The following is a 24,691-nucleotide window of genomic DNA, read 5'->3' on the forward strand; positions in this document are numbered from 1 at the left end:
GCGGAGGAGGGGACCTGGGCAGGGCGGGAGGGCCCCGCGAGCCCGCTCGCCCACACTCACACCGCAGCCGCCGCGGCCGCGGCAGGAACCGAAACCGAGAGCGGCCGAGCTCGGGCCTCGGCTGGAGCCTCCCGTCGCGGCCGCTCGGAACCGGTGCCCGGGACGGGCCGCCCTCGGAGCGCAGGGCGAGCGCGGGTAACGCCGGAGGGCTCGGCGCCCGGGCCGGGGCCGGGGCCGGGGAGGGGGCGGGACCGGGGCTCGAGCCCCGACGTCCGCGGACGCGGCCAGGGCCCCGGGGCGCCCGAGTCTCGGTCGGGCCAGGTGGGGGGCGGCCCCGCGGGGGTCGGAACACCGCGTGGACCGCGCAGCCGACGACCGAGGGAGCACTGCGGCCGGAGGGTCGAGCCCCGACAGCGGGTCGTCTCGGGCGGGCCAGAGGGCGAGTAAGGACCCTCCCTCCGCTTCCCGGAGCCGGGGACTCCCCACCCGGCCACGTCCCTGCCCCCGCGCCGGCACCGAGCCTGGGCTGGGGGCCTGCCCTCCCTGCGCTCTCCTGACACCTAGTGGATGGCAGCCCCCAAACTGCGGGCTGGGAGAGAACCAGGTACCTTTCAGCGCGCCTGGGCGCAACTAGGACGCTGCTCATTTTCATTCCTTTACCGAACTTTCTCGGGCCTTGAGAAACCTACTACGGAAACGTGGTGGCCCAGTAAAAGGATCTCGGGGTAGATCGGGAAGGAGGGCAGGAAGATAGAGAAGGGACTCAGGAAAACCGGGCACCAAACGCTTTCCTGAGGTTTCCAGTTGCCTTCAGCCCCAGGCATGGACCCGCCCTCCTCATTCTGGCCTTTGTCTCTTCCTACAGATCTGCACCTCCCGTCCACCTGACGCGATGACGAACCTCACAACCGTGCCTTCTCCAGGAGGTAGGTGAAGTCCATTCCCAGTTCAACTCCCCCATCCCCAGCCCCATCCTGGGATCCCCTGAGGCCACAGGCCGGGAGGGAAAATTCCCACCACTCTCCACCTGCCTCCCACCTGAAAAGGTCCTGGGAGGAAGCAGAAGACAACCAGAATACACACTTTAGTGCAGTTTGTATCTCAAGTTTCATGGACCCAGACTAATTCCCAGCATTACCACTTAGAGCTTTGTGACCTTGAGTGAGTCATCTACCCTCTAAGCTCCAGTCACCTCATTTGTAAAATGGGGTGGAATAGTGCCTATTTTAAGAGGTTATTTGTGAGGATTAAAAGAGATAATCCACGTAAAACACCCAGCACAATGACTCATATTTAGTGAGCACTCCATAACATTGGTTATTATTACTGGGTGCTTGTTAGAAAAACCCACCTATTCCTAGAAAGGAATTCTGCCTACTTTTTTTTTTTTTTTTGGTTTTTAGGGCTGCACCTGAGACATATGGAGGTTCCCAGGATAGGGGTCAAATCAGAGCTACAGCTGCTGGCCTATGCCAGAGCCACAGCAAAGCCAGATCCAAGCCGTGTCTGTGACCTACACCGCAGCTCACAGCAACACCAGATCCTTAACCCACTGAGCGAGGCCAGGGATCAAACCTTCAACCTCATGGTTCCTGGTCGGATTTGTTTCCTCTGTGCCATGATGGGAACTCCAAATTCTGCCTACTTTCTAATTCCACTCCTCCGATGATTCACTCCAGTGTCAAAAACCCCCTGTGCCCCAGAGCTATTGTTACCCGTGTTCCCCAGGCAGGGATCCCCCTCTCTTCCCTTTGGAGATGAGAATGGATTCCCACCTTTCCTTTCCTAACCAAGCCGAGCGGGACAAACCATCACATATTGATGGTTTTCTTTACGTGTTAGTTAAGGGCGGAACTAACCATAGGTTGGTGTACACACTTTTGTCTTCATGTGCAGTCTCATTTGTCATTAGGGCAAGCATTCTCTGCTTTATTGATATGGAAACAGGTGAGTGAGAACCACCGCAGGGGAAGCCTAAGACAGTGTCCCCTGTAACTGGTGATGCACATAATTCAGATCCTTCTTGTCTGCTGAGAGACAAGAAATGAGAGAAATGGGAGTTCCCATCCTGGCTCAGGGGAAACGAATCTGACTAGTATCCATGAGGACGCAGGTTCGATCCCTGGTCTTGCTTAGTGGGTTAAGGATCCAGTATTGCCATGAGCTGTGGTATAGGTTGCTGACGTGGCTTGGATCCCATTGCTGTGGCTGTGGTGTAGACCAGCGGCTACAGCTCCAATTCAACCCATAGCCTGGGAACCTCCATATGCCGTGGGTGCAGCCCTAAAAAGACAAAAAGGAAAAAAAAAAAAGAAAAGGGAGAAATGGGTAGAAGTCTAGATCGGTCCTACAGGCTTCATGAGTGGAGGAAGGGGATGAAGGATGAGTGAGATTTATACAGGCAAAGACAGGTGCAGCGGGGATTCCAGATAAAAGTGCCACCCCTTGTGAACTACAGAGCCTGCACTTACTCTGGAGGGTACTGGGGGGAGAGGGCAGAGGACTTTCAGAAGAAACCTGCCCGTAGGGAAGAGAGGTGATGCCAGGGCAGCTGAGGAAGTAGGACTTGGGCAAAAGCAGCATTGCTTACAGTCTTCTTTTTCCTTTGTTAAAGTTTACGCTAAAACAAACACATATGCATGCTATTTTGATTTTTTTTGGAGGGGTACATATTTCAGTAGCATTAAGCATTGATTGACTTTCATGTGGTTGTGCAACTATGACCACCATCCATTGTGACCTTTTTCATCTTCCCAAATTGAAACCCTGTATCCATTAAATAATATCTCCTGGAGTTCCCATTGTGGTGCAGTGGTTAATGAATCCGACTAGGAACCATGAGGTTGCAGGTTTGATCCCTGGCCTTGCTCAGTGGGTTAAGGATCCGGCGTTACTATGAGCTGTGGTGTAGGTCGAAGATGCAGCTGGGATCTGGCGTTGCTGTGGCTCTGGCATAGGCCGGTGGCTATAGCTCCGATTAGACCCCTAGCCTGAGAATCTCCATATGCCGCAGGAGTGGCCCAAGAAATGGCAAAAAGACAAAAAAAAAATTAAATTAAATTAAAAAATAAATAATATTTCTTATTCCTCCTCCCCCCTCAGCCTCAGGCTACCACCATTATTCTTCCTACCTGTATTAATTTGACTAGGTACCTAGTATAAGTGGAATCATATAAAATTTTTCCTCTTGTGTCTGGCCTTTTTCACATAGCATAACATCTGCAGGGTTCAGCCACGCTGCAGCATATGTCAGGGTTTCCTGCCTTTTAAGGCTGAATAATATTATGTATATAATAAATACATAATTTTATTTATAATATATAATTAAAATATAAATGAAAACTAAGTAGATATCATTTTAAATATATGATCTATCACATTTTGTTTATTCATTCATCCATCAATAGATGCTTGGGTTGCTTTGGCCTTTTGGCTACTGTGAATAATGCTGTTACGAACATGGATGTATAAATATTTCTTCAAGCGCTTGCTTTCAGTTCTTTTGGGTATATACCCAGAAGTGGAATTACTGGAACATGTGGTAATTCTGTTTAATTTTTTGAGGCACGGCTGTACTCTTTTCCACGGTGGCTGCACCATTTTGCAACATCCCCACCAGTGACGCACGCACGAGGGTTCCAGTTTCTCCACAACACTCGTTACTTTCTGGGTTTTGATAGTAGCTATCCTGATGGGTGTGAAGTATCTCATTGTGGGTTCGATGTACTTTTCCTAATGTTTAGCGATGTTGAGCATCTTTTCATGTGCTTATGGGCATTCTTTGGAGAAATGTCTATTCAAGTCCTTGCCTATTTTTTGTAACTGGCTGGTTTTGTTGTTGTTGAGTTGTATATTTACATTTTTGGTGCAGCAAATGACATGGGTGAAGCTGTATCTAGGACATATCATGCAGTCCCTTACCCACTGGGTCTGAGCAAGCCTGAGTTCAGGTGCAGGAATGGCAGGGTGAGGGCTTATACTTCGAAGGATGGATCCCTGAGGGCCTTGCCTGTCCCTTCTCCACCTCCCCACCTGTGCTCTCTCACGTCCCTTTTCTCCGGTCCGTCTACAGAGATCTCCTACAGGAGGTATCCTTTGGGAGGGCTGAACGTGAGGGCCACATTATCACTCTCATGGGCCCTTGGCATTTTTACCTTTGTGGGCCATTACAAAAGATATGTTGGGAGTTCCTGTCATGGCTCAGTGGTAACAAGCCCAACTAGGATCCATGAGGATGCAGGTTCGATCCCTGGCCTCGTTTAGTGGGTTAAGGATCCAGTGTTGCTGTGAGCTGTGGTGTGGGCTGCAGACTCAGCTCCGATCACTGCTGTGGCTCTGGTGTAGGCCGGCAGCTGTAGCTCCGATTCAACCCCTAGTTTGGGAATTTCCATTTGCTGGGGGTGTGGCCCTAAAAAAACAAAACAAAACAAAAAAGGTATGTTGAAAATTGTGCTTTAACTGTGTTGGTGTAAGGAAGAATATAATGTTACTATAATATAACCATTAATAGTTATATTTATAATGAACAATTGATATAACAATATTATAGTTTTTTTTACCTAAACCTTTAATTTGTATTTATTTATTTATTGTTTTTTTTAGGGCTGAACCCATGGCGTTTGAAAGTTCCCAAGCTAGGGGTCACCACACCCACAGCAACGTGGAATCCAGGCCTCATCTATGACCTACGCATCAGCTCACAGAAATGCTGGGTCCTTAACCCACTGAGCAAAACCAGGGATCGAACCCATGTCCTCATGGATACTAGTGGGTTTGTTACCACTGAGCCACAACAGGAGCTCCTTTTCTGATTTTGAAAGAACCTAAGATCATTAAAAAACATTTTCAGAGTTCCCGTGTCCATGAGGATGTGGGTTCAATCCCTGGCCTCGCTCAGTGGATTAAGGATCCCAGTTGCAATAAGGTGTGGCATAGGTCGAGGATGTGGTTTGGATCTGGCGTCTCTGTGACTGTGTTGTAGGCCAGCAGCTGTAGCGCTGATTCGACCCCTAGCCTGGGAACTTCCATATGCCGCCGGTGCGGCCCTAAAAAGAAAAAAAAAAAAAAAAGGCACTTTCCTGGGCCCCCAGAAGTATTGTGGATGCTAGACATGTTGCCTGCTGTGCCTGGTGCCTAAGTAGCTCTCTTAGAAGGAGAAGGGAGTGGAACTTGGCATTGTGGGCTCTGCCTGCCCACCAAGTAAACCCCATCCTTGCTCCCTCCTAGGCTGTCCTCACTCTGGATGAGATGCTCAGCACCTCTCATCTCACTTCTTTCTGTACACAACCCTGTCAGCACATTTTATGCTCATTTTACAGAAGCAAAAAGTGAGGTTCAGGGAAGTTTAAAAGTTTTCAGTTTGGAGTTCCAGTCGTGGCTCAGTGGGTTATAGGATCTGGCGTTGTTGGAGTTCCCGTTGTGTCGCAGTGGTTACCGAATCCGAATGGGAACCATGAGGTTGCCGGTTCGATCCCTGGCCTTGCTCAGTCGGTTAAGGATCCGATGTTGCCGTGAACTGTGGTGTAGGTCACAGACACGGCTCGGATCCCGCATTGCTGTGGCTGTGGTGTGGGCCTGTGGCTACAGCTCCGATTCGACCCCTAGCCTGGGAACCTCCATATGCTGCGGGAGCAGCCCTAGAAAAGGCAAAAAGACCAAAAAAAAAAATAGGACGGAAGAAAGAAAAAGACATTCTCCCAAGATCATGGGGCTAATAGTGGCAGAGGCAGGATATCAGGATATTGTGCCCAGTCTGATTTACTCCAAAGCCCTTGTTCTTTCCGTCATGGTACACCACCCGCAGTCACTCCACCCCGTGACCAGGGCACACGAAAGAGAAGGAAGGAGAGAGGGACAGAATTCCAGGGCAGGTTCCTCTGGAAAGGAGAACTGGGGGAGTCACCCTTTGCTGGGCGGGGTTAGAGCAAATAAGTAGGTTGGTAGGTGGTGGAGGATCTGATGCCTTAGTGATAAGGGATTTAGCCCAGGAACAAGGGCCGAAAAGAAACTAACCGGCATTTAGGTTTACAAAAAACAAAACAAAACAGGGTGAACGAGCCAAATAGATCTTGAAGTTCATTTGCTGTTGGTTAGGATTTAGGTGGAGCCTCAAATCTCAGATCTTCTTGTGGTCCTCTGCCCCAGGCCTCCCACCTTAAAGAAGATCTGTGCTACAGTCATTCCAAGCCTGGGAAGGAAAACAACAGAGTCACATTCCTTGGTTTGGAAGAGGAGACGGGAGAGCAGTGGGGTAGGAACAGGAGATCATGGGGAGAAAGCTATAAACCATTCCCTCTCTTTTATACCAGGTTTCCTGAATTTAGTTAACTCATGTTATTTCATTGAGCTTTGGCGTAGGTCTCAGACGTGGCTCAGATCCAGTGCTGCCGTGGCTGTGGCGTAGGCCACAGCTGCAGCTCCCTTTAGACCCCTGGCCTAAGAACTTTCATTTGCTCAAGTGCGGCTATAAAAAGAAAAAAACAAACAAAAGCAATTACAGGGAAGTTCCTTGGTGGTCTAGTGGTTAGGATTCAGCACTTTCATCGATGCAGCCCTAGTCTGGTTCTTGGTCTGGAAACTGAGATCACACATCAAGCCGCTGTACACTGTGGCTGAAAAAGCCCCTAAAACCCATTACATGCCCCTCAGGGACTCACTTTCTAGACTTTTCGTGTGTGTGTGTGTGTGTGTGTGTGTGTTTTAATTTACTTTTTTTTACAAACATATAATCATATTTACACATACTGCCTTACCAATTTGCTTTATTCATCTAACTACATGTTCTGTTCCAGTAATTGTAGTTCCACCCCATTCTTTTTAACAACTATATACTGTTTCCAGAACGCACACCCTGTCATTTATTTAGTCTTTCCTCTGCTGATGGACATTCAGATATGTGTCACTCTTGCAAACAGTGCCAGTGAACGCCCTTTCTACCCTGCTGTAACACTCTGAGAACCAAGCCCCATGGACACGTCAACAAAATGTTTAGCTGGAGGCAGAGGAGGGATGGTTCCAGAAGTTGGAGAGTTGGTAGTTGTGGTGGAAAGAACCTTAGATGAGGAGACGGATTTGAAGCCTGACTCTCCAGGTGGAGAGGTTGGGGCTGGTTGATGAAGCTTGCTGAGCTCCTCAGCTTTTTGGCTTGGATGGAATGATAATACATCCCATTTGGGGGCGGAGGGAGTTGAGATAAGATAATGTATGTTTTGCAAACTGTGAATCACAAATGCCGTTCTAATACTTGAAGCCTGCAGGCTCTAGCTCATTAACTCAGACATGCTATGTGACCTTTAGTCCGAGAAAACTCTTCTGTGTAGAGTGGCGTTCAAATTTTGGATTTAATAGACATTTTATTTTGGAGTTATTTATCTTCGTGGCCACAGGCATGGCATATGGAAGTTCCCTGGCCAGGGACTGAAGCTGAGCCACAGCTGCAACCTGAGCTGCAGCTGCAGCAATGTCAGATCCTTTAACCCACTTTGCTGGGCCAGGGATGGAACCTGCACCTCCACAGTGACCTGAGCGGCTGCAGTCGGATTCTTAACCCAGTGCACCACAACGGGAACTCTGGAATAATTTGAGATTTATAGAAAAGCTGCAGAAATAGTACAGAGGGTTCTGTATACCTTTCAGCCACATTCCTTGAATGTCATTTGGGACATTTCATATCATTGCAAATGACCTCAGTGCATTTGTGAAGAACAGGAAATTAACATTGGAACGATAGTGGTAACTAAACTACCAACTTCATCGAGATGTCACCAGTTGGAAGATTTGATTTTGAAGAGAATTCTGATAGAACACTTTCGATTGATAAAAATCCTAACATTAAGGCTGAGAAAGGTCCTGAGGGTCAGCTAGTTCAGTTACCCGTTCTGTGCTGGAATTCTCTCTCCAGTTCCCCATGAAGTGTCTGCCCGGTCTTGTGCTTCGTTCTCTGGGGGAGTCACCTGTCTCCCATTAGTTGCTGCCCTTGGTCCTCTTATACAGGTCATCATTGACATAGCGATGGCATTCAAGTCCTAGCCCCTGGCCCGGACTGAGTTTTCACTCTGGGCTTTCTCTTGCAAGCTTTCTTTATCAGATGTGGTTTCCAAGCCATTTGCTCTGTAGGCTCCTCAGCTCAAAATTGTGACACCCAGATGCAACTCAGTGGTCTAGGACGGCTGCACTGTTAATTCCGTCATTAGAGACCCTGTTTAAATATATGGTGCCTAAGATGACAGCAATATTTAATGTTTTTAGGATTATAAAAGTAATTATCATCATTAAGATATTTGGGGAGTTCCCATTTATGGCGCAGCGGAAATGAATCTGACTAGGAACCATGAGGTTGCGGGTTCAATCCCTGGCCTCATACAGTGGGTTAAGGATCTGGTGTTGCCATGAGCTGTGGTGTATGTCGAAGATGTGGTTCAGATCCTGCGTTGCTGTGGCTCTGGCGTAGGCTGGCAGCTACAGCTCCGATTCGACCCCTAGCCTGGGAACCCCCATATGTCGCAGGTGTGGCCCTAACAGGCCAAAAAAAAAAAAAAAAAAGTGAGAAATTTGGAAGATTGGAATTCCTGTTGTGGCTCAGCAGGTTAAGAACCCAACAGGATATCTGTAAGGATGCAGGTTCAATCCCTGCCCTCACTCAGTGGGTTAAGGATCTGAAGTTGCAGCAAGCATAGGTCACAGATACAGCTCAGATCTGGCATTGCTGTGGCTGTGGCGTAGGCTGGAACCTCGATGTGTACCTCAGGGGCGGCCCTAAAAAGCAGAAAAAAAGACCAAAAAAAAAAAAAAAAAAGCCAGAGTCATTACCATAAGGGAAAAATGATATTATTGGACTTTCTCGTACCTGTCTTGTGATTTGATATTCTGATTTTGAATTACACAAAGGCCTTGACTTGGCCCTGGCATGGTCTGACATACTAATATCAGTTTGAAAAGAATTAAGGTCAGATCCCAGTGGAAGCTCTGTTTAGACTGGCATCACTCCATTCCTCGAGTGACTACCCCGTAGCAACACCAGATCCCCATCCCACTGAGCGAAGCCAGGGATCAAACCCGCATCCTCATGGATAGTAGTCGGGTTCGTTTCTGCTGTGCTGCAACAGGAACTCCCTTTCCCTTTTTTTCTGGAACCCAGTATAAACCAGGAGCACCTGGAGTACTCAGCACCTCACCAAGCTTCTCTTATCAAGGTCACTCATGACCTCTACATGGCAAAACCCAGTGGTCCTCATACTTGGTCTGTGTGGCTGCTACTCAGCCTCCTTTGCTGCTGTTTCCTGCCTGGGCTCAGTCCTTGGCTCTCTTTATCTTTACTTATGATCTCTTCCAGCCTCATGGTTGTAAGTTTACTAACCTTTTTTTTTTTTTTTTTTTTTTTTTTGGCTGCACCTGTGACATATAGAAGTTCCTAGGCCAAAGATCAATCCCACGTCACAGCAATGGCCCAAGCTGCTGCAGTGACAACCAGATCCTTAACCTGCTGCTGTGCCACAAAAGGACTCCAGTATACTGACTTTTTAAATCTCTAGTCCAGGAGTTCCCATCAGTGTTAACAAACCACTGGTATCTGTGAGGATTCGGGTTCAATCCCTGGCCTTGCCAAGTGGGTTAAGGATCCGGCGTAGCCGTGAGCTCTGGTGCAGGTTGAAGACGCCGCTCAGATCTGGTATTGCTGTGGCTGTTGCGTAGGCCAGCAGCTGCAGCTCTGATTCAGCCCTTAGCCTAGGAACTTCCATATGCTGCAGGTGCGGCCCTAAAAAGATGAATCAATCAATCTCCAATCCAGACCTCTTCCCCTAATTCCAGTCTTTTTTTTTTTTAATGGCCGCACCCATATCATATGGACGTTCCTGGGCCATGAATTGAATCCGAGCCCCAGCTGTGATCTGTGCTGCAGCTGTGGCAACACCAGATCCTTTAACCCACACCTCCATAGTGACCCAAGCTGCTGCAGTCAGATTCTTAATCCATGGTGCCACAGAGGGAACTCCCCAAATTCCAGTCTTATTGTCTGCAGTCATGTCCAGAATGGAACTCTGGACTTTCCCATCTGAATCTCTTCCTCTTGCAGCCTCTCATCTCAGTTTAACTTCAGGCCTTCTCTCTCTCCAGTTACTCAGGCCCTAAACCATGGTGTCATCCTGGACTCCACCCCGCATCCTATCAGTCTTTTTTTTTTTTTTTCCTCCCCCTTTTCAGGGCTATACATGTGGCATATGGAGGTTCTAGGCTAAGGGTTGAATCAGAGATGCAGCTGCCGGCCTACACCACAGCCACAGCAACATAGGATCCAAGCCACTAAGTGTTGAGTGGAAATTGCTTCACTATTTTTTTGGCCACACCCACAGCATGCAGAAGTCCCTGGGCCAGGGATCAAACCTGTGCCACAGCTGTAACCAGAGCCACAGCAATAACAACACTGATCCTTAACCCTCTGAGCCACCAGGGAACCCCAGCAATGTATTATTTCTTACAAATCTGAGAGTTGGCCGGGCAATCTGCAGGCTTTGCCTGTGCTCACTTAGGCAGCTGCAGTCTGCCGGAAGGTCTGCTGGGCCAAAGGTCCAAGGTGACCTCCCACACACGTCTAGTGGTTGCTACAGGATGTCAGCTGAGCCTGAGGTGCCTGTTTTCCTCAATGGTCTCTCATCCTCCATGGGAAAGATTGGGCTTCCTCACAACATGGGGGCCTCAACGTTTCAAAAGTGCAGTCTTTGGAATTTCAGACCCCATCCTGGACTTACTGAATCAGAATCTGCCTTTTAACAAGCTCCCTAAGAGATTCTTTTTTCTTTTTCTTTTTTTATCTTTTTAAGGCTGCACCCTCGGCATATGAAGGTTCCCAGGCTGTAGCCACTAGCCTGTAGCACAGCCACAGCAGTACAGAATCTGAACCGTATCTGTGACCTACAGCACCGTTCGCGGCAACGCTGGATCCTTAACCCACTGAGTGGGGCCAAGGATCGAACCCGTGTCCTCATGGATACTAGTCAGATTTGTTAACCACTAAGCCATGATGGGAACTCCTCCCTAGGAGATTCCTATGTACTCCAATATTTGAGAATCATCACTTTAAAATAAAATCCAGGAGGGAGTTGCCATCTAACCCTCACCATCCACAGGTCTTTACTCAAAAGGACCCTCCCCATCCACCCCCATCACATCCCAACTCCCTATCCCCCTTCTTGCTTTTATTTTTTACATAGCACTAACCAACATCTAATGTGGTATATCTTTTACTTTTTAATTTTTTTATTTATTTTATTTTATTTTTGTCTTTTTGCCATTTCTTGGGCCACTCCTGCGGCACATGGAGATTCCCAGGCTAGGGGTCTAATCGGAGCTGTAGCCACCGGCCTACACCAGAGCCGCAGCAACACAGGATCCGAGCTGCATCTGCGACCTACACCACAGCTCACGGCAATGCTGGATCCTTTAACCCACTGAGCAAGGGCAGGGATCGAACCCGCAACCTCATGGTTCCTAGTCGGATTCGTTAACCACTGAGCCACAATGGGAGCCACGACAGGAACTCCCGAAAGTTTTTGTTTTTGTTTTTTTTCAATTGTGGTAAAATTATAAAATTTTTTTTTAATTATAAAATTTTAAAGAATACTGTTCCGAGGCATTAAGTACATTCACGTTGTTTTGCCAAGATCACCACCATCTACCTCTAGAACTTTTTCATCACCCCAGACTGAAACTTTGTACTCATTAAACAGTAACTTCCCATTCCTCCGCCCTCCTCCTAACCACTTCCTATCTCTATGAACTGACCTACACCACACCTTATGGCAAAGCCGGATCCTGGACCCACTGAGCGAGGCGAGGGATTGAACCTGCATCCTCATGGGTACTAGTCAAGTTCGTTTCCTCTGCACCACCACAGGAACTCCCATCTAAGTTTTTAAGGAACGGTGAAGGCATAAGTTTTTGCCCGTTGTATTTATCGATCTATGCCCAGGACCCAGAACAGAACCTGGTGCAAAGTACATACTCCATAAATACTTGTAGAATTACCTTTTAATTTCTCTGTCTAGGAACCTGGAACCATAGTCTAAAAAGGCTGTGTGGCTTGTCTGACCCAGCTTGCTCCTAGTGGCCCCATACTAACTCCTAATGCTTGCTGTTTCAAGTTCAGGAACCCCAAAGCATTCCCTTATAACTTGTTCTGGCGTTTTGCTGGAGAACGATACCCATTTCAATGGTCATTTACAGAAGCCACCTTCTTTCTGTGGCCCTTCAGGGTCCCAGCCCCGCTCTCTCTCAGAAGCTCCTATATCACCAGTAGTGATCCCATTTACGTGTTCTTCAGTGCCCTGGATCCATGTATGTATAAAAAATATTTAGGAGTTCCCATCGTGGCGCAGTGGTTAGTGAATCCAACTAGGAACCATGAGGTTGCAGGTTCGATCCCTGGCCTTGCTCAGTGGCTTAAGGATCCGGTGTTGCCGTGAGCTATGGTGTAGGTTGCAGATGCGGCTCGGATCCCGCATTGCTGTGGCTCTGGCGTAGGCCGGTGGCTACAGCTCCGATTAGACCCCTAGCCTGGGAATCTCCATGTGCCGCCGGAGAGGCCCTAGATACGTCAAAAAGAAAAAATATATATTTTTGGGTGCCGTGCCCACAGCATGTGGAAGTTCCCAGGGCAGGGATCGAACCCTTCCACAGAGACCTGAGCAGCTGCAGTGACAACAACGGATCCTTAACCCACTGTGCCAGAAGAGAGCTCCCTGGATCCCCTTTAGATTAGCCTGGTGCTTTCTGGGTCGCATCCCTTCTCTTGAGCTCACCTCCCCATGTTACCCAGGCTCCTGCTATTCCTTTAGAGCAAAACCCATTCTCCTTGATAGAACACAGAGGCAAAACGGGCTGAGAGAGTTCTGCTTTCTCTACCACTTCCAGCCTCTCAGCTTTGCGCCCAGACAAGAGAGCCTAGTCCATTTTTTTGATTTTGCTCCAAATGTAACACATTTTAAATTGTCCTTCCAATGTGTTTGCCAACTTGAGCTGTTTAGTGCTTCCTGACACTCTTCTTCTCAGTTTCTGCTGTTAACCTTTATGTGCATTTTTGGAAAGGTTCACATTCTGAAATCACATTACTGGAAACGGGCTTACAGGAAAAACAGGACTGGGACAAAACACTCAAAACTTAGGAACTTTGTAACAAGAAGTGTAAAAATATAGCAACAATCTCAGTTAAAATCACCAACATTTGAAGCAAATCCCTATCCATCCTAGACCCCCCTGTGCCCTGGGAGCATGCTTCCTTCCTTAAGAAGTAGGTTCCAGGAGTTCCCGTCATGGCTCAGTGGTTAATGAATCCGACTAGGAACCATGAGGTTGCAGGTTCGATCCCTGGCCTTGCTCAGTGGGTTGAGGATCCTGCGTTGCCATGAGCTGTGGTGTAGGTCACAGATTCGGCTCAGATCTGGCATTGCTGTGGCTCCGGCGTAGGCCAGCAGCTGCAGCTCCAATTTGACCCCTAGCCTGGGAACCTCCATACGCTGTGGGTGCTTCCCTGGAAAAGACAAAAAGAAAAGAAAGAAGTAGGTCTCAGAGAGCCTTCACTTCCAACAGAGACCATTTTCATCAAAAATAAAAATCTGATGTAGGCTCTGCCTTCTTCCAGTGTTTTTGTACAGAGGTAAATGTCTTTGTACCTCTTTCATTTGTACTTACTGCTTCACCAGATGGCGTAATGTAAGTGGAAACCAACTGATGACTACATCCAAGGAAGGGAAATGTAGTGAACTTTATGTTTCTTAAGATCTTTCTAGGAGTTCCACATGGCACAGTGGAATAGGGATCTGGTGTTGTACTGCCGTGGCTTGGGCCACTGCTGTGACGTGGGTTTGATCCCTGGCCTGGGAACTTTCACATGCCATGGACACGGCCAAAAAAAAAAAATCTTCCTATATTGCTGAAATGTACTCCTTAGTTGTAGAAAGCTTGCCGCTGATCCTATCAAACCTTAAAGCTAGGGAAGTGGCACATGAATTGACTTGTCTGACTTCATTCCCTGTTCACCAGGCACTTGTGGGCAGATTCATGTTAAAGAAACATTCTTTGTAGTCTGTATTTGTTTGTGGTCTTCTGGTTTTTCTTCTGCATCTGTCCATGTCTTTTAAAACCTCACACTTTTGGAAAGCTTGTTGTACTGTTGCATAGTTATCTTTCATTACTCTTCCTCTTTTTTTTTTGGCTGCGCCTACAGCATGCAGAAGTTCTGGGCCAGGAATCAAACTCACGTCACAGCTGTAACCAGAGCCACAACAGTGGAAATGCTGTATCCTTAAGCCTCTGAGCCACCAGGGAACGGCCTCATTACTTCTTCCTCTTTCCCTGTTGGACAAAAAGAAAAAGACAGTGGTAGGAAGGTTTAGTATAAATACCTTCTTGGGCTTTGGAGGGGGTGGTCCTGGATTCAGATCTTAGCACCATCCACTGTTTTTTTGTTTTGGTTTTTGGTTTTTGGTTTTTGTTTTTTGCCTTTTCTAGGACTGCAACAACAGCATATGGAGGTTCCCAGGCTAGGGGTCTAATCGGAGTTGTAGCCACTGGCCTATACCAGAGCCACAGCAACGCCAGATCTGAGCCGCATCTGTGACCTACACCACAGCTCACGGCAACGCCGGATGTTCAACCCACTGAGCAAGGCCAGGGATCGAACCTGCAACCTTATGGTTCCTAGTCAGATTCATTGACCACTGAGCCACGATGGGAACTCCCATCCACTGTTCCTTACTGTGTAGTATGAGGCATGTCACTTATCTCTCCCAAGGCCTCTGGATCCACATGAACAATTAAAAACACCTACTCTGAAGTGATTGGTGTTCTAGGGATTAGTAATTAAATGTAGAAAGTGCCCAGCACAGAGCAGGGACGTAGCAAATGGCAGCTGTTATAATTGGGATCATTTGCAGAATTTCCTAACTACAAATCATCTTCCCTCCTGGATTCTTTTTCTGGGAACTCGTATATTATCTGTCCTCCGAACTCACTAGAATTTAGCTCCATGGTCAGGTCCCTGATGGACTTCATCCCTGCTGCTTTCCTGGCATCTATAACAGTGCCTCTAGCACGTGATAGGTGCAAAGGAAATTGTTATTGATTAATTGACCTGAATCTTACTCATCTTCATATTGACAATTCTATGCATAGGTTATTCTTCTCTGTACTTTGTATATATATATATATATTTATTTATTTATTTATTTTTGTCTTTTTGCCATTTTTTGGACCGCTCCTGCAGCATATGGAGGTTCCCAGGCTAGGGGTCTAATCGGAGCTGTAGCCACTGGCCTACGCCAGAGCCACAGCAACGCGGGATCCGAGCCGCGTCTCAACTTACACCACAGCTCACAGCAACGCCGGATCGTTAACCCACTGAGCAAGGGCAGGGATCGAACCCGCAACCTCATGGTTCCTAGTCGGATTCGTTAACCACTGCGCCACGACGGGAACTCCCTTTGTATATTTAAGTTCTCAATTGTTTAAGAATGACAAAACTGGAGTTTCTGCTGTGGCACAGGGGGTTAGGAATCAGACTGCAGTGGCTGGGCTTGCTGTGAAGGCACAGGTTCCATCTCTCATGCAGTGGGTTAAAGGGTCCAACTGGGAACTCTATCTAGTCACTTATGATGGAGCATGATAATGTGAGAAAAAGAATATATATAGGTATGTGTACTGGGTCACCTTGCTGTACAGTAGAAAGTTAAGAGAACACTAAACCAGCCATACTGGAAAACATAAAAATCATTCAAATTACAAAACCACACACACACAAAAAAAGGATCCAGCGTTGCTGCAGCTGCAGCTCAGATTCAATCCCTGGCCCAGGAACTTCCATAAGCTGTGGGTGTGGCCATTAAAAAAGGGAGGAAGGAGAGAGAGAGAGAGAGAGAGAGAGAGAGAGGCAAAATTGAGAGCAACTGTGCAGAACTCTGAATCAGCGGTGGGAAGAAGGCGTGCAGCCCTGGGAGGTCTGGGGAGGAAAGCCCGCGTGCTGAGGGGCAGCACTCTGAGGCAGTGATCAGATGGATAAACTTCAAGACTTGTCTTTGATGGAAGTCACAGTACAATCTCAGAAGTGACATCCCATCACTTTGCTGTGTTCTTTTTATTAGAAGCAAGACACTAGGTCCAGCCAGCACACAGGGACAGGGGCTTCAACTGTTACTGAACTCAGATCCAGGTGCTGACCCCTCTCAAAAGCCAGTACTCGAAAGGCACTTGTTGGTAGAAAGAAAAGTTTATTTTATTCTGGAGGCTGGCACCCAGGGGACTCATGTCCAAAGGCCAACTCCACACTGTTGATCAGTGGACAAGATATTTTATTTTTATTATGTATGTATGTATTTATTTATAGCCACACCTGTGGCATGTGGAAGTTCCCAGGCTAGGGGTCCAGTTGGAGCTGCAGTTGCCAGCCTACACCACAGCCGCAGCAAGGCCGGATCCTTAACCCACTGAGCAGGGCCAGGGATCGAACTTGTATCCTCATGATATTAGTCAGATTCTTAACCCACTGTGCCATAACGGGAACTCCAGTGACAAGAGCTTTTAAAGGGGAGATTCAAGGGTGTATAGCCAGAGGGAGGGGGCTGCACACAGAACAGCATAGTCAGGTCTGACAGTCATGCAGTGGTCTGATCAGCTTCATCTTGGTTTTTTGCTTTGTTTTGTTTTGTTTTTGTCTTTTTGTCTTTTCCAGGGACGCACCCGCGGCATATGGAGGTTCCCAGGCTAGGGGTCTAATTGGAGCTGTAGCTACCGGCCTACACCAGAGCCACAGCAACGCCAGATCCTTAACCCACTGAGCAAGGCCAGGGATCGAACCTGCAACCTCATGGTTCCTAGTCAGATTCCTTAACCACTGAGCCACGACAGGAACTCCCAAGAGTCCATTCTCTTAACCACTATATTAGGCAGAGAGAAATCCATCAAAATGTTCATTGTCTTTGGGGGGCGTTTGTTTTCTCCTCTGTTCTCTGGGTTTTTCTATACAGATGTACTATAGGTGTTAAACGCTAAATTTTTGAATAGGGAAGAAGGTGGGGTCATGCAGTTGAAGGACACACGTGTTTTAGAGCAAAAGAATTTACCCCAATTTCTTTTCCACTTTGCTAAATTTTCAGAACTGATGAGCAGCCCAATTCTACGGCCCACTGAGGCCCCGTCCCCAGAAGCTGAAGCCAGCACAGCACTCATTGCAGGTAACAATGGCTCTGAGCCAAATCCAAGGGGTCTTCTGAGCTCAGGGGCTGTCTTGCACCAGAAAACCAATGCGATGAACTAGGACTCCCTCTACAGAAAAGCATCACACATTAGAGGCCAAATCCATTAATGGGCTTGTTTTGGCATGTAGGTTGTGCCACACACACACACACACCCACACACACACACACACACACACCCACACCCAGGTTATAAAAGACTCCTACAGGCTTCAGGTCAAGAGGCACTGCTGAAAAAAAAAAAAAAAAAAGAGGCACTGCTGGTAAATTATAGGTTGGGAGGTGGCCACAAATAGGTACGGTACGTCTGGGCACAACAGTCGCGTGTAGGGATGTGGATATGTGTGGTCTGTTGAGTGGGAGAGAGAGGATGGGAGGGATCAGAAAACCATACAGGAGGCGATGGATTTAAAAACCCTTCTTGGAGTTCCCGTCGTGGCGCAGTGGTTAACCAATCCGACTAGGAACCATGAGGTGGCGGGTGCGGTCCCTGCCCTTGCTCAGTGGGTTAACGATCCATCGTTGCTGTGAGCTGTGGTGTAGGTTGCAGGCGCGGCTTGGGTCCAGCGTTGCTGTGGCTCTGGCGTAGGCCGGCAGCTACAGCTCCGATTCGACCCCTAGCCTGGGAACCTCCATATGCCGCGGGAACGGCCCAATAAATAGCAAAAAGACAAAAAGACAAAAAGACAAAAAATAAAAAAAATTAAAAAAAAAAATAAAAGCCCTTCTTGTTGGAGTTCCCGTCATGGTGCAGCAGAAACGAATCCAACCAGGAACCATGAGGTTGAGGGTTTGATCCCTGGCCTCGCTCAGTGGGTTAAGGATCCGGCATTGCCATGAGCTGTGGTGTAGGTCACACACACGGCTTAGATCCCATGTTGCTGTGGCTGTGGCATAGGCCAGTGGCTACAGCTCCGATTGGACCCCTAGCCTGAGAACCTCCATATGCTGCAGGTGTGGACAAAAGAAAAACAAAACAAAACAAAACAAAAAAAAAACCTTCCTGTTGGGATAAGCTATTTCCTATTTCCCTTCTATCATAATCAGCAGGAACTGATTGAGAGGGAGCTCAGTTTTGTCACAAATCAAAAGCCTGGTGTCCTTAACTTAAAAGACTCCAGATATCATGTAGCAGGAAGTCGGGCTTGGTGGGAGGACACAGCTTTGGGAGTGGATGCTTGTTAACCTTAGCAGGAGGGTCCGCCTGAAGGAGGCAGAGGACCCCGTAAGGAACTGAGCCGTCATCCGTCCTGACTGCCCTTCCCCTCCTTTCCCAGTTGTCATCACCGTGGTCTTCCTCACCCTGCTCTCTGTCGTGGTCCTGATCTTCTTTTACCTGTACAAGAACAAAGGCAGCTACGTCACCTACGAACCTGCCGAAGGCGAGCCCGGCGCCGTCCTCCAGATGGAGAGTAACTCCGCCAAGGGCAAGGAGAAGGAGGAATACTTCATCTAATGGTTCCCGGGCCCCAAGGAGCTCATCCAGGCTCCAGTGCTGACACACTATTTATTAGGTGAGAGTTTTATCTGAAACCGATGAGAAGCATCCATCGCTGTGGGCAGACCGGAGCTCCTTCCAGGACCCAGGCCCAAATGCCAGCATCACAGACGCCAGGGCCCAGAGACCCGGAGAAAGCGGCTCACGAAGTCTCGAGTCAGACCTTTGTCATACAGCTGGTGTTTGTGATTGAGCGACGAGGTGGAGCCGTACCAGGCAGCCACCGGGTACTGCCTGGCCATCGTCACTTTCTCCACAGCTCAGAGGGAAGGAGAGTTGGGGGTCACTGGTTGCTCCTGCGTTCCCTACCTGGTCACCTAGCGACAGCCCGAGTGCAAATAGTGTCCCCTGGAAGCTCCTCCCAGAGGCCGGAGCCCACAGTGAAAGGCCAGGCCGGGAGGGGCAGGAGGGCCGTGAAGACGTCACTGCTGAAGGGGCGGGCCACCTCCCTTAACCTGAGCCCTTCCTTCCCACAGTCCCCGGCAACCCAGACGTAGGCTGTTTTTATCGGAATTAAAAATTTTCATTGATACAGAAATCAGATTCTCATATACAAGAACTAACGACCTTCACGTTTTGACTTAGCCCTGCTCAAACTTTTTGACATTTCCTCTTGCTAATTCCTCTGCCTATGTTCTCTCCCTTGCCAAAAAGAGCCTTAGGGAAGTTTCTACAGTTCCCAGGCGGAAATCAGGGCTTTGAAACAAAGATAGTCCTGGGAAGTTTGTCCTAGAGGCGTGTCATTCCAAACACACCCTAGGAGATGAGGGGTTTAGCCTCCATCCTGGCAGGGGCCGGAATTTCCCAGGAAACCAGCAACAGTCTACCTACCACTTGCCTCACCCGTGTCCTTTCTCTCAAGCCCAGAGAAGCTTCTTGGATCTAACTTCATCTCAAAATGAGGTATGTTTAAAAGGTACAATGTTTTGGTAGAAATCATTAGCTCTCCAGGTCTTGATTTCTTTGGAATTAAGCTAAAGTTCCTTTGAAGTCTTAAATCTATTGCCTCCATTGTTCAAGTCCACCCAAGGTAAGAACCAATGTTGAGGAATTCATCTTGGCAACCTAGATTCCAGGCACTTACAGTATTTCTGTATTGCTGTATGTCCATATTTCTCCACACAGAACTTGGGAAAAACTGAAGGTCACCCTGAATGTACACAAACTGTTATATTAAAAAAACATTTTCCCCAAGTCAAACTTAAGGGCAAGTTAGGAGAATCCATTGTTCCTTTATTTCTAAGTTTATGTTCTGAATTTCCTCTGGCAATAATAGGTTCTTAGGAATCCAAAAGAGCTTAGGAAGTAAAATCATGAAAGTTGAACATCTAGGGTGAAACTTAGGAAAACAGTCAAATCTTAGCCTTGCACGCCTGCATGTATTTCAAAGCCTTCATTTTTAAAAAAAACCGAATGGAAGCAGGACTATCTGCATCCTAGGTGGGCTATGAGAGGAAGCATTCACAGAGGAGATCTCAAAACAAGCCGAGTAAAGAATCCTTGAAGTGAGGTGTAATGCAACTTCATCACTTTATTCAAATCTTCAAAATAGTCTTTATTCTACATTTTTAGTATAAAAAATCCACAAGTTAAGTGCACCACAGTGTAGAGAGAGACATACAACGCTGAACTTCCATAACAGTCAATGGTACAGTCAAACATCACATGTACAGAACACAAAATTTAGATGAACTTAAACTTAAAATAAAATAAAATCCAATTTTAGAAAACAAAAATCAAAAAATTAAGGATCCCTGAAATATTCCTAACCCTAATGGGATTTCACTGGACTCAAGTCATTTTGTAGTGAGCCATTCACAATACAACCCCGTTCACCCAGCTCGGGAATTCTTAGAGCCATGAGTGGCTGCATCAGACACTGACAAATGGTAACCAATTTTTGATCTGAAAACTTCCCTTAATTTGGCTCTAGAGTCATCAGGCTTTTAAATGCACCCTCCTCCCTGCCCCTGAAATGATAAGCAAGCTGCTATTTATGATAGTTTGTGTTGATATCCTTTGTTGAACAAAGCTCAGTTTTTCTGGCACCAAAGCAAATTTGGGTTTGGTTCGTGTATGAAGAGACAGCCTACAAGGAGGGTCCAAAAGGCACCCTCCACTTCTGCCTGAAGAGACGCAAAAGCAGAAGTAATGGGGGCTGTGCTTGGGGCACAGAGGGGGTTTCAGAGGATCCTTGTGAAAGACTGGTTAAAAGATGACGAGTGAGGACAAGTGCAAGGAGAGAAGGAAATTAGTCTGACTGGCTTTCTGTCCTGCACCATTGATTCAATGGAGATTGGCGGGAAGGTATCGAAGACCGGGGCTGAGGGTGGAACATGGGGCAAAGGACGAAAAGGAAAAGGCAGACAGCTAATGCAGTTCATTTGTAACAAGTAACCTAAATCAAAGACTTAAAGGAGATTAAAGACCAATCAGAATAATTTGGCAACTTTAATTCTTAGGAAGATCAAAGTTCCCTCCAAACCTAATTTGATGTTTTATTACTAAAAGCAAAGACCAGTATGGTACAGTATTACTCCAGAGGAATTACAGGAAGATCCTTAGGGCTGCTTCACCCACATTCATTTGATGAATGGATACCTCCCCTACCTCAAAATGCTTTAGGGAGGTACTGCTACCATTACATGGTTCCTTATTAAGTTTGAAAAGTGCCTGAAAGTTTGGGCACCAGAAAGACACCCCAACAACATGTGTCTAAACTGCAACTTCAGGTTAATATGACTAAAGCAGTTACATTGTGAGAAGTGCTGAAGGTATGTGACGTCTTTCCCGGCACAGAGGTGGCCTTGGTTCTTCACCAGATGGTGTAGCCGCCATCTGAGCCACCCATGAAGAAGTTTCCCTTCCGCTGAGTTACGAGGACATTCGCTCCCTGCATGACTGCCAGCTGAGCAGCATTGGGAGGGCATCCAGGGGGAGGAGGCTGAAAGGAAAAGACAAGGTTGATTGGGCACCGGGCAGCTGATACGAGAGAAGTGGACAAAGATGAAAGAGGACCGGTCAGGAAGATGGCAACGTGCTACTTGAGCCAGCAGTGTGGGTGAAGCAGGTCTATATTCTCTGTGAGCCCCAAGACATAAACAGAAAACAGATCCTACCCCTCATTTAAAGGGTCCCAGATCCAAGATAAAGCCTAGGGATCCCTCCTGGGTATGCACAGTCCAGACCCATAAGCATTTGCAGGGTGGAAAATCCCTCTGACTCCCATTCCAAAAAATGGGGAGGGGTTACCAGGTCCATGGCCCTACACCACAGAGTTCCTCAACAGTTTTCACATGGATAATCTGAAGGCTCTACCTGATGACAGCATTCTCACCTCATTGTTAGCATATGGTTACTGCGTGAATGGCCCTAGCAAGGACCATTTGGGCTCTAGTTACCATACATAGGGAAACTAAGTGGGAGACATAGTAAAAGCCCTAGTAAAGTCTTCCTAAAGGGAACTTAACAGGGATACGCATTCTACTTTTTAATCATCATGGCTCCTGATAAAATGCTGTGCAAATATTAAGTAAATGCTTATGGAATGAATGAGGAGTGTTACTAGACCAGTACCAAAGTGAACTGGAAAAGCAGCAGGCAGGACTCCTAAGACAGAAACAAAGGAATCTGGTTAACTCAGACCTCAGTGAATATGCCAGAGGCTACTGACTTCCCACAGTTCTCCTGCCCCCTCAAGTGAATTCTGCCTGATTACTGGACGTCAGTGGTTGCACCAATACCAGCAACTACTGCCCAGGGATGATGAAAGGATGACTATGTAGTCATTTCAGAAAGTTAATATACACAAGGGCTGAGGTTTTTGTGATAAAGGCATACTCACAGGAATGTTGCCAGCAGTAGCGCCAGCTCCAAATCTGGCACCTGTATCATACCCTCCTTCCACCAGCACTGTTGAACCAGGTGGATAGATGGGACCAACTGGATAATAAGCCATGGGGATTGTGGAACCTAAAGGTCCAACAGCCACAGACTGGGCCATGGGAAGGTACAGTGAGGCGCCAGGAAATGCAGCTGACATGGTGGGGACTGTGGCAGCCCCTGGGTGCACAAAGCTCGGACGATAGAGCTAGAAGAGGCAGAAGAGAGGGCAACACGTTACTTTATGACATTCTTATTTCAGATCTCTTTCATGAGGCAATTCTTAATTATTGTGCAGATTACACTCTGAGTTACACAAGTTGCCTTTCCACCAGCCACTCAATATCCTCCTGGATCACTTCCTGCTAGAAATAATGTTGGGCTCAAAGAACGCTAACTCATCTTCTCAACTTCAGCCTGTGCCAAAGAGCAAAATAATCAGATAATGCCTTCTCAACCCCAACTGAAATTGCTGAACTATAAAGAGGTTTTAGATTATCCACGTGAGCTCTCTCTCCTGTTTGTGGAGAGTAAATACATGTGTGGAGCCAGACTTAGCTAAAGACTGAAAATGTGATCCAAGAGTACTCAGTTCAAGTCTAGTAAACTGGAAGCACCTCTGAATAGGCAGGTGGAGCATCAGTATAGGGTGGAGCCTGAGGAAGATGCAAGGTCTGAGGGTACACAGGATTCCCGGGAGGCTGCACCGGGTAGGTTGGCTGCGTTGGATATTGACCTGGAAGACAGGAAAAAAAACAAAAAACAAAAAAAAGAATGTTGCCTACCACACAGAGCAACCAAAATGGGGCAGAGCATACTGGGTAGCTAACCTCACTGAGCCAGCAAGAGGTTTGCAAAAACACTGTCCTAGAGGGCCTGATTCCTGGAACCAAGAAAATAAACACTCTTTGTACCCTTATAACTGAGATGCTGGATTCTAACTGGGCTGGAAGGTCTCTTTACAGTAGCACACTGGTACAAGGGGAAAGTCTATCTAGGCCCAAGATCCTTCCAGAATGGGCATGTCTGCGCACCCATTCCTGTCGATGTTTTAAGTGTGTGCGTCCTCTCTGCTCTGGTGGTCCCCCAGGGCCTGGCTGAAACTGGCCTAGAGCTCGTGAGTAACGGTGTTTGTAGTCCTCCACCTCACAGGTTCCTACTCAAGGTCGACTTCCAAATAAAAAGAGTGGTGAAAGTGAGCCTTGGGATGGGAGAGGAGGTGGAGGCGAATGTCCTAACACAGGAACTGGGAGACGTTCAGGCGGCCAGCGAGGTTAAGGGGAAAGAGACCCTTCGGCCTGCCCGGCCCGCCCACCAGGGCCGGCAATTCACTAGTTAAGCCCTGGGGCCTGCCTGTGGTTCCGGAGCGCGGCGCCCCGCCTCCGCAGGCTCTCCATTGGCCTACCCAAATATCAGCTCTAGCTCCCCATTTGCGCCTGCAGATGCCCATCACGACAAGCCTTCTCGCCCCCCCCCCCGCTCCAACGGCCCCCCACTCGAGCCCGGAGCTCCAAACTGCGCCACAGAGTTTAAGGGGGAAAAGGCCAGGAGGGGGCGAGCAGCCGTAGTTCGGGGATGACGAAGGCGTCTGGCGCAACCCCCGGCACTACAGCTGGCCCAGGAGCGCGGCGCAACTAGCCCCAGGCCTGGCTTTTGATGACCCTTGGTCCCGGGCCCGCTCTCTCCGGGCCAGCACTATTCTCCCCGATGGCCTCAGCTACCCCCTGTCCTTGCCTTTGCTGTTCATGGTGGCTGCGGGTCCGGTTCAGCTCGGCGTCGCGGACGGTTATTTTTTTCGTCCTCTTCCTGTTCGTAGTCACTTCCGTGTCACGTGACGATTCGTCCGCCTAGCGTCACCCGACGCCCGAATGCCGCTGCCACCGGAAACCCCGCCCCTTCGCCAGGTCTCCAGTAGCTGGAGGAAGGACCCGCGTGATCCGCCCACTCACTTTGGCCCCGCCCACTGGGTCGAGCCCTCCAACCCCCACCCTTGTCCCTTGATTGGAAGAAAACAAAGTACAGGTATTGTCTCAAAACAGTATCTTTTCTCTCTTGGTCGCTCTGAGGCAGT

At 48.0% G+C, this 24,691-nt stretch overlaps 2 protein-coding genes across 3 annotated transcripts; one reads left to right on the forward strand and one right to left on the reverse strand.

Annotated features, from left to right (window-relative positions):
• SMAGP (small cell adhesion glycoprotein) lies at nucleotides 1–21,440 on the forward strand. The gene is made up of 4 exons (XM_021081720.1): nucleotides 1–195; nucleotides 866–926; nucleotides 17,142–17,219; nucleotides 18,518–21,440. Exons 2-4 carry the CDS (start codon nucleotides 893–895, stop codon nucleotides 18,694–18,696), a joined length of 291 nt encoding a protein of 96 aa, XP_020937379.1. The 5' UTR covers nucleotides 1–195; nucleotides 866–892; the 3' UTR covers nucleotides 18,697–21,440.
• DAZAP2 (DAZ associated protein 2) lies at nucleotides 20,245–24,505 on the reverse strand. 2 transcript variants are annotated; one of them, XM_005655570.3, is made up of 4 exons: nucleotides 24,355–24,505; nucleotides 23,238–23,356; nucleotides 22,660–22,828; nucleotides 20,245–21,682 (listed from the first exon to the last, which is right to left on the reverse strand). In XM_005655570.3, the coding sequence occupies exons 1-4, from the start codon at nucleotides 24,365–24,367 to the stop codon at nucleotides 21,360–21,362; spliced, it is 624 nt and encodes a 207-aa protein (XP_005655627.1). In that variant the 5' UTR covers nucleotides 24,368–24,505; the 3' UTR covers nucleotides 20,245–21,359.
• Nucleotides 24,506–24,691: the final 186 nt, after the last annotated feature.

The sequence above is a fragment of the Sus scrofa genome, unplaced genomic scaffold (assembly GCF_000003025.6).
Source record: "Sus scrofa isolate TJ Tabasco breed Duroc unplaced genomic scaffold, Sscrofa11.1 Contig2094, whole genome shotgun sequence".
NCBI lineage: Eukaryota > Metazoa > Chordata > Mammalia > Artiodactyla > Suidae > Sus > Sus scrofa.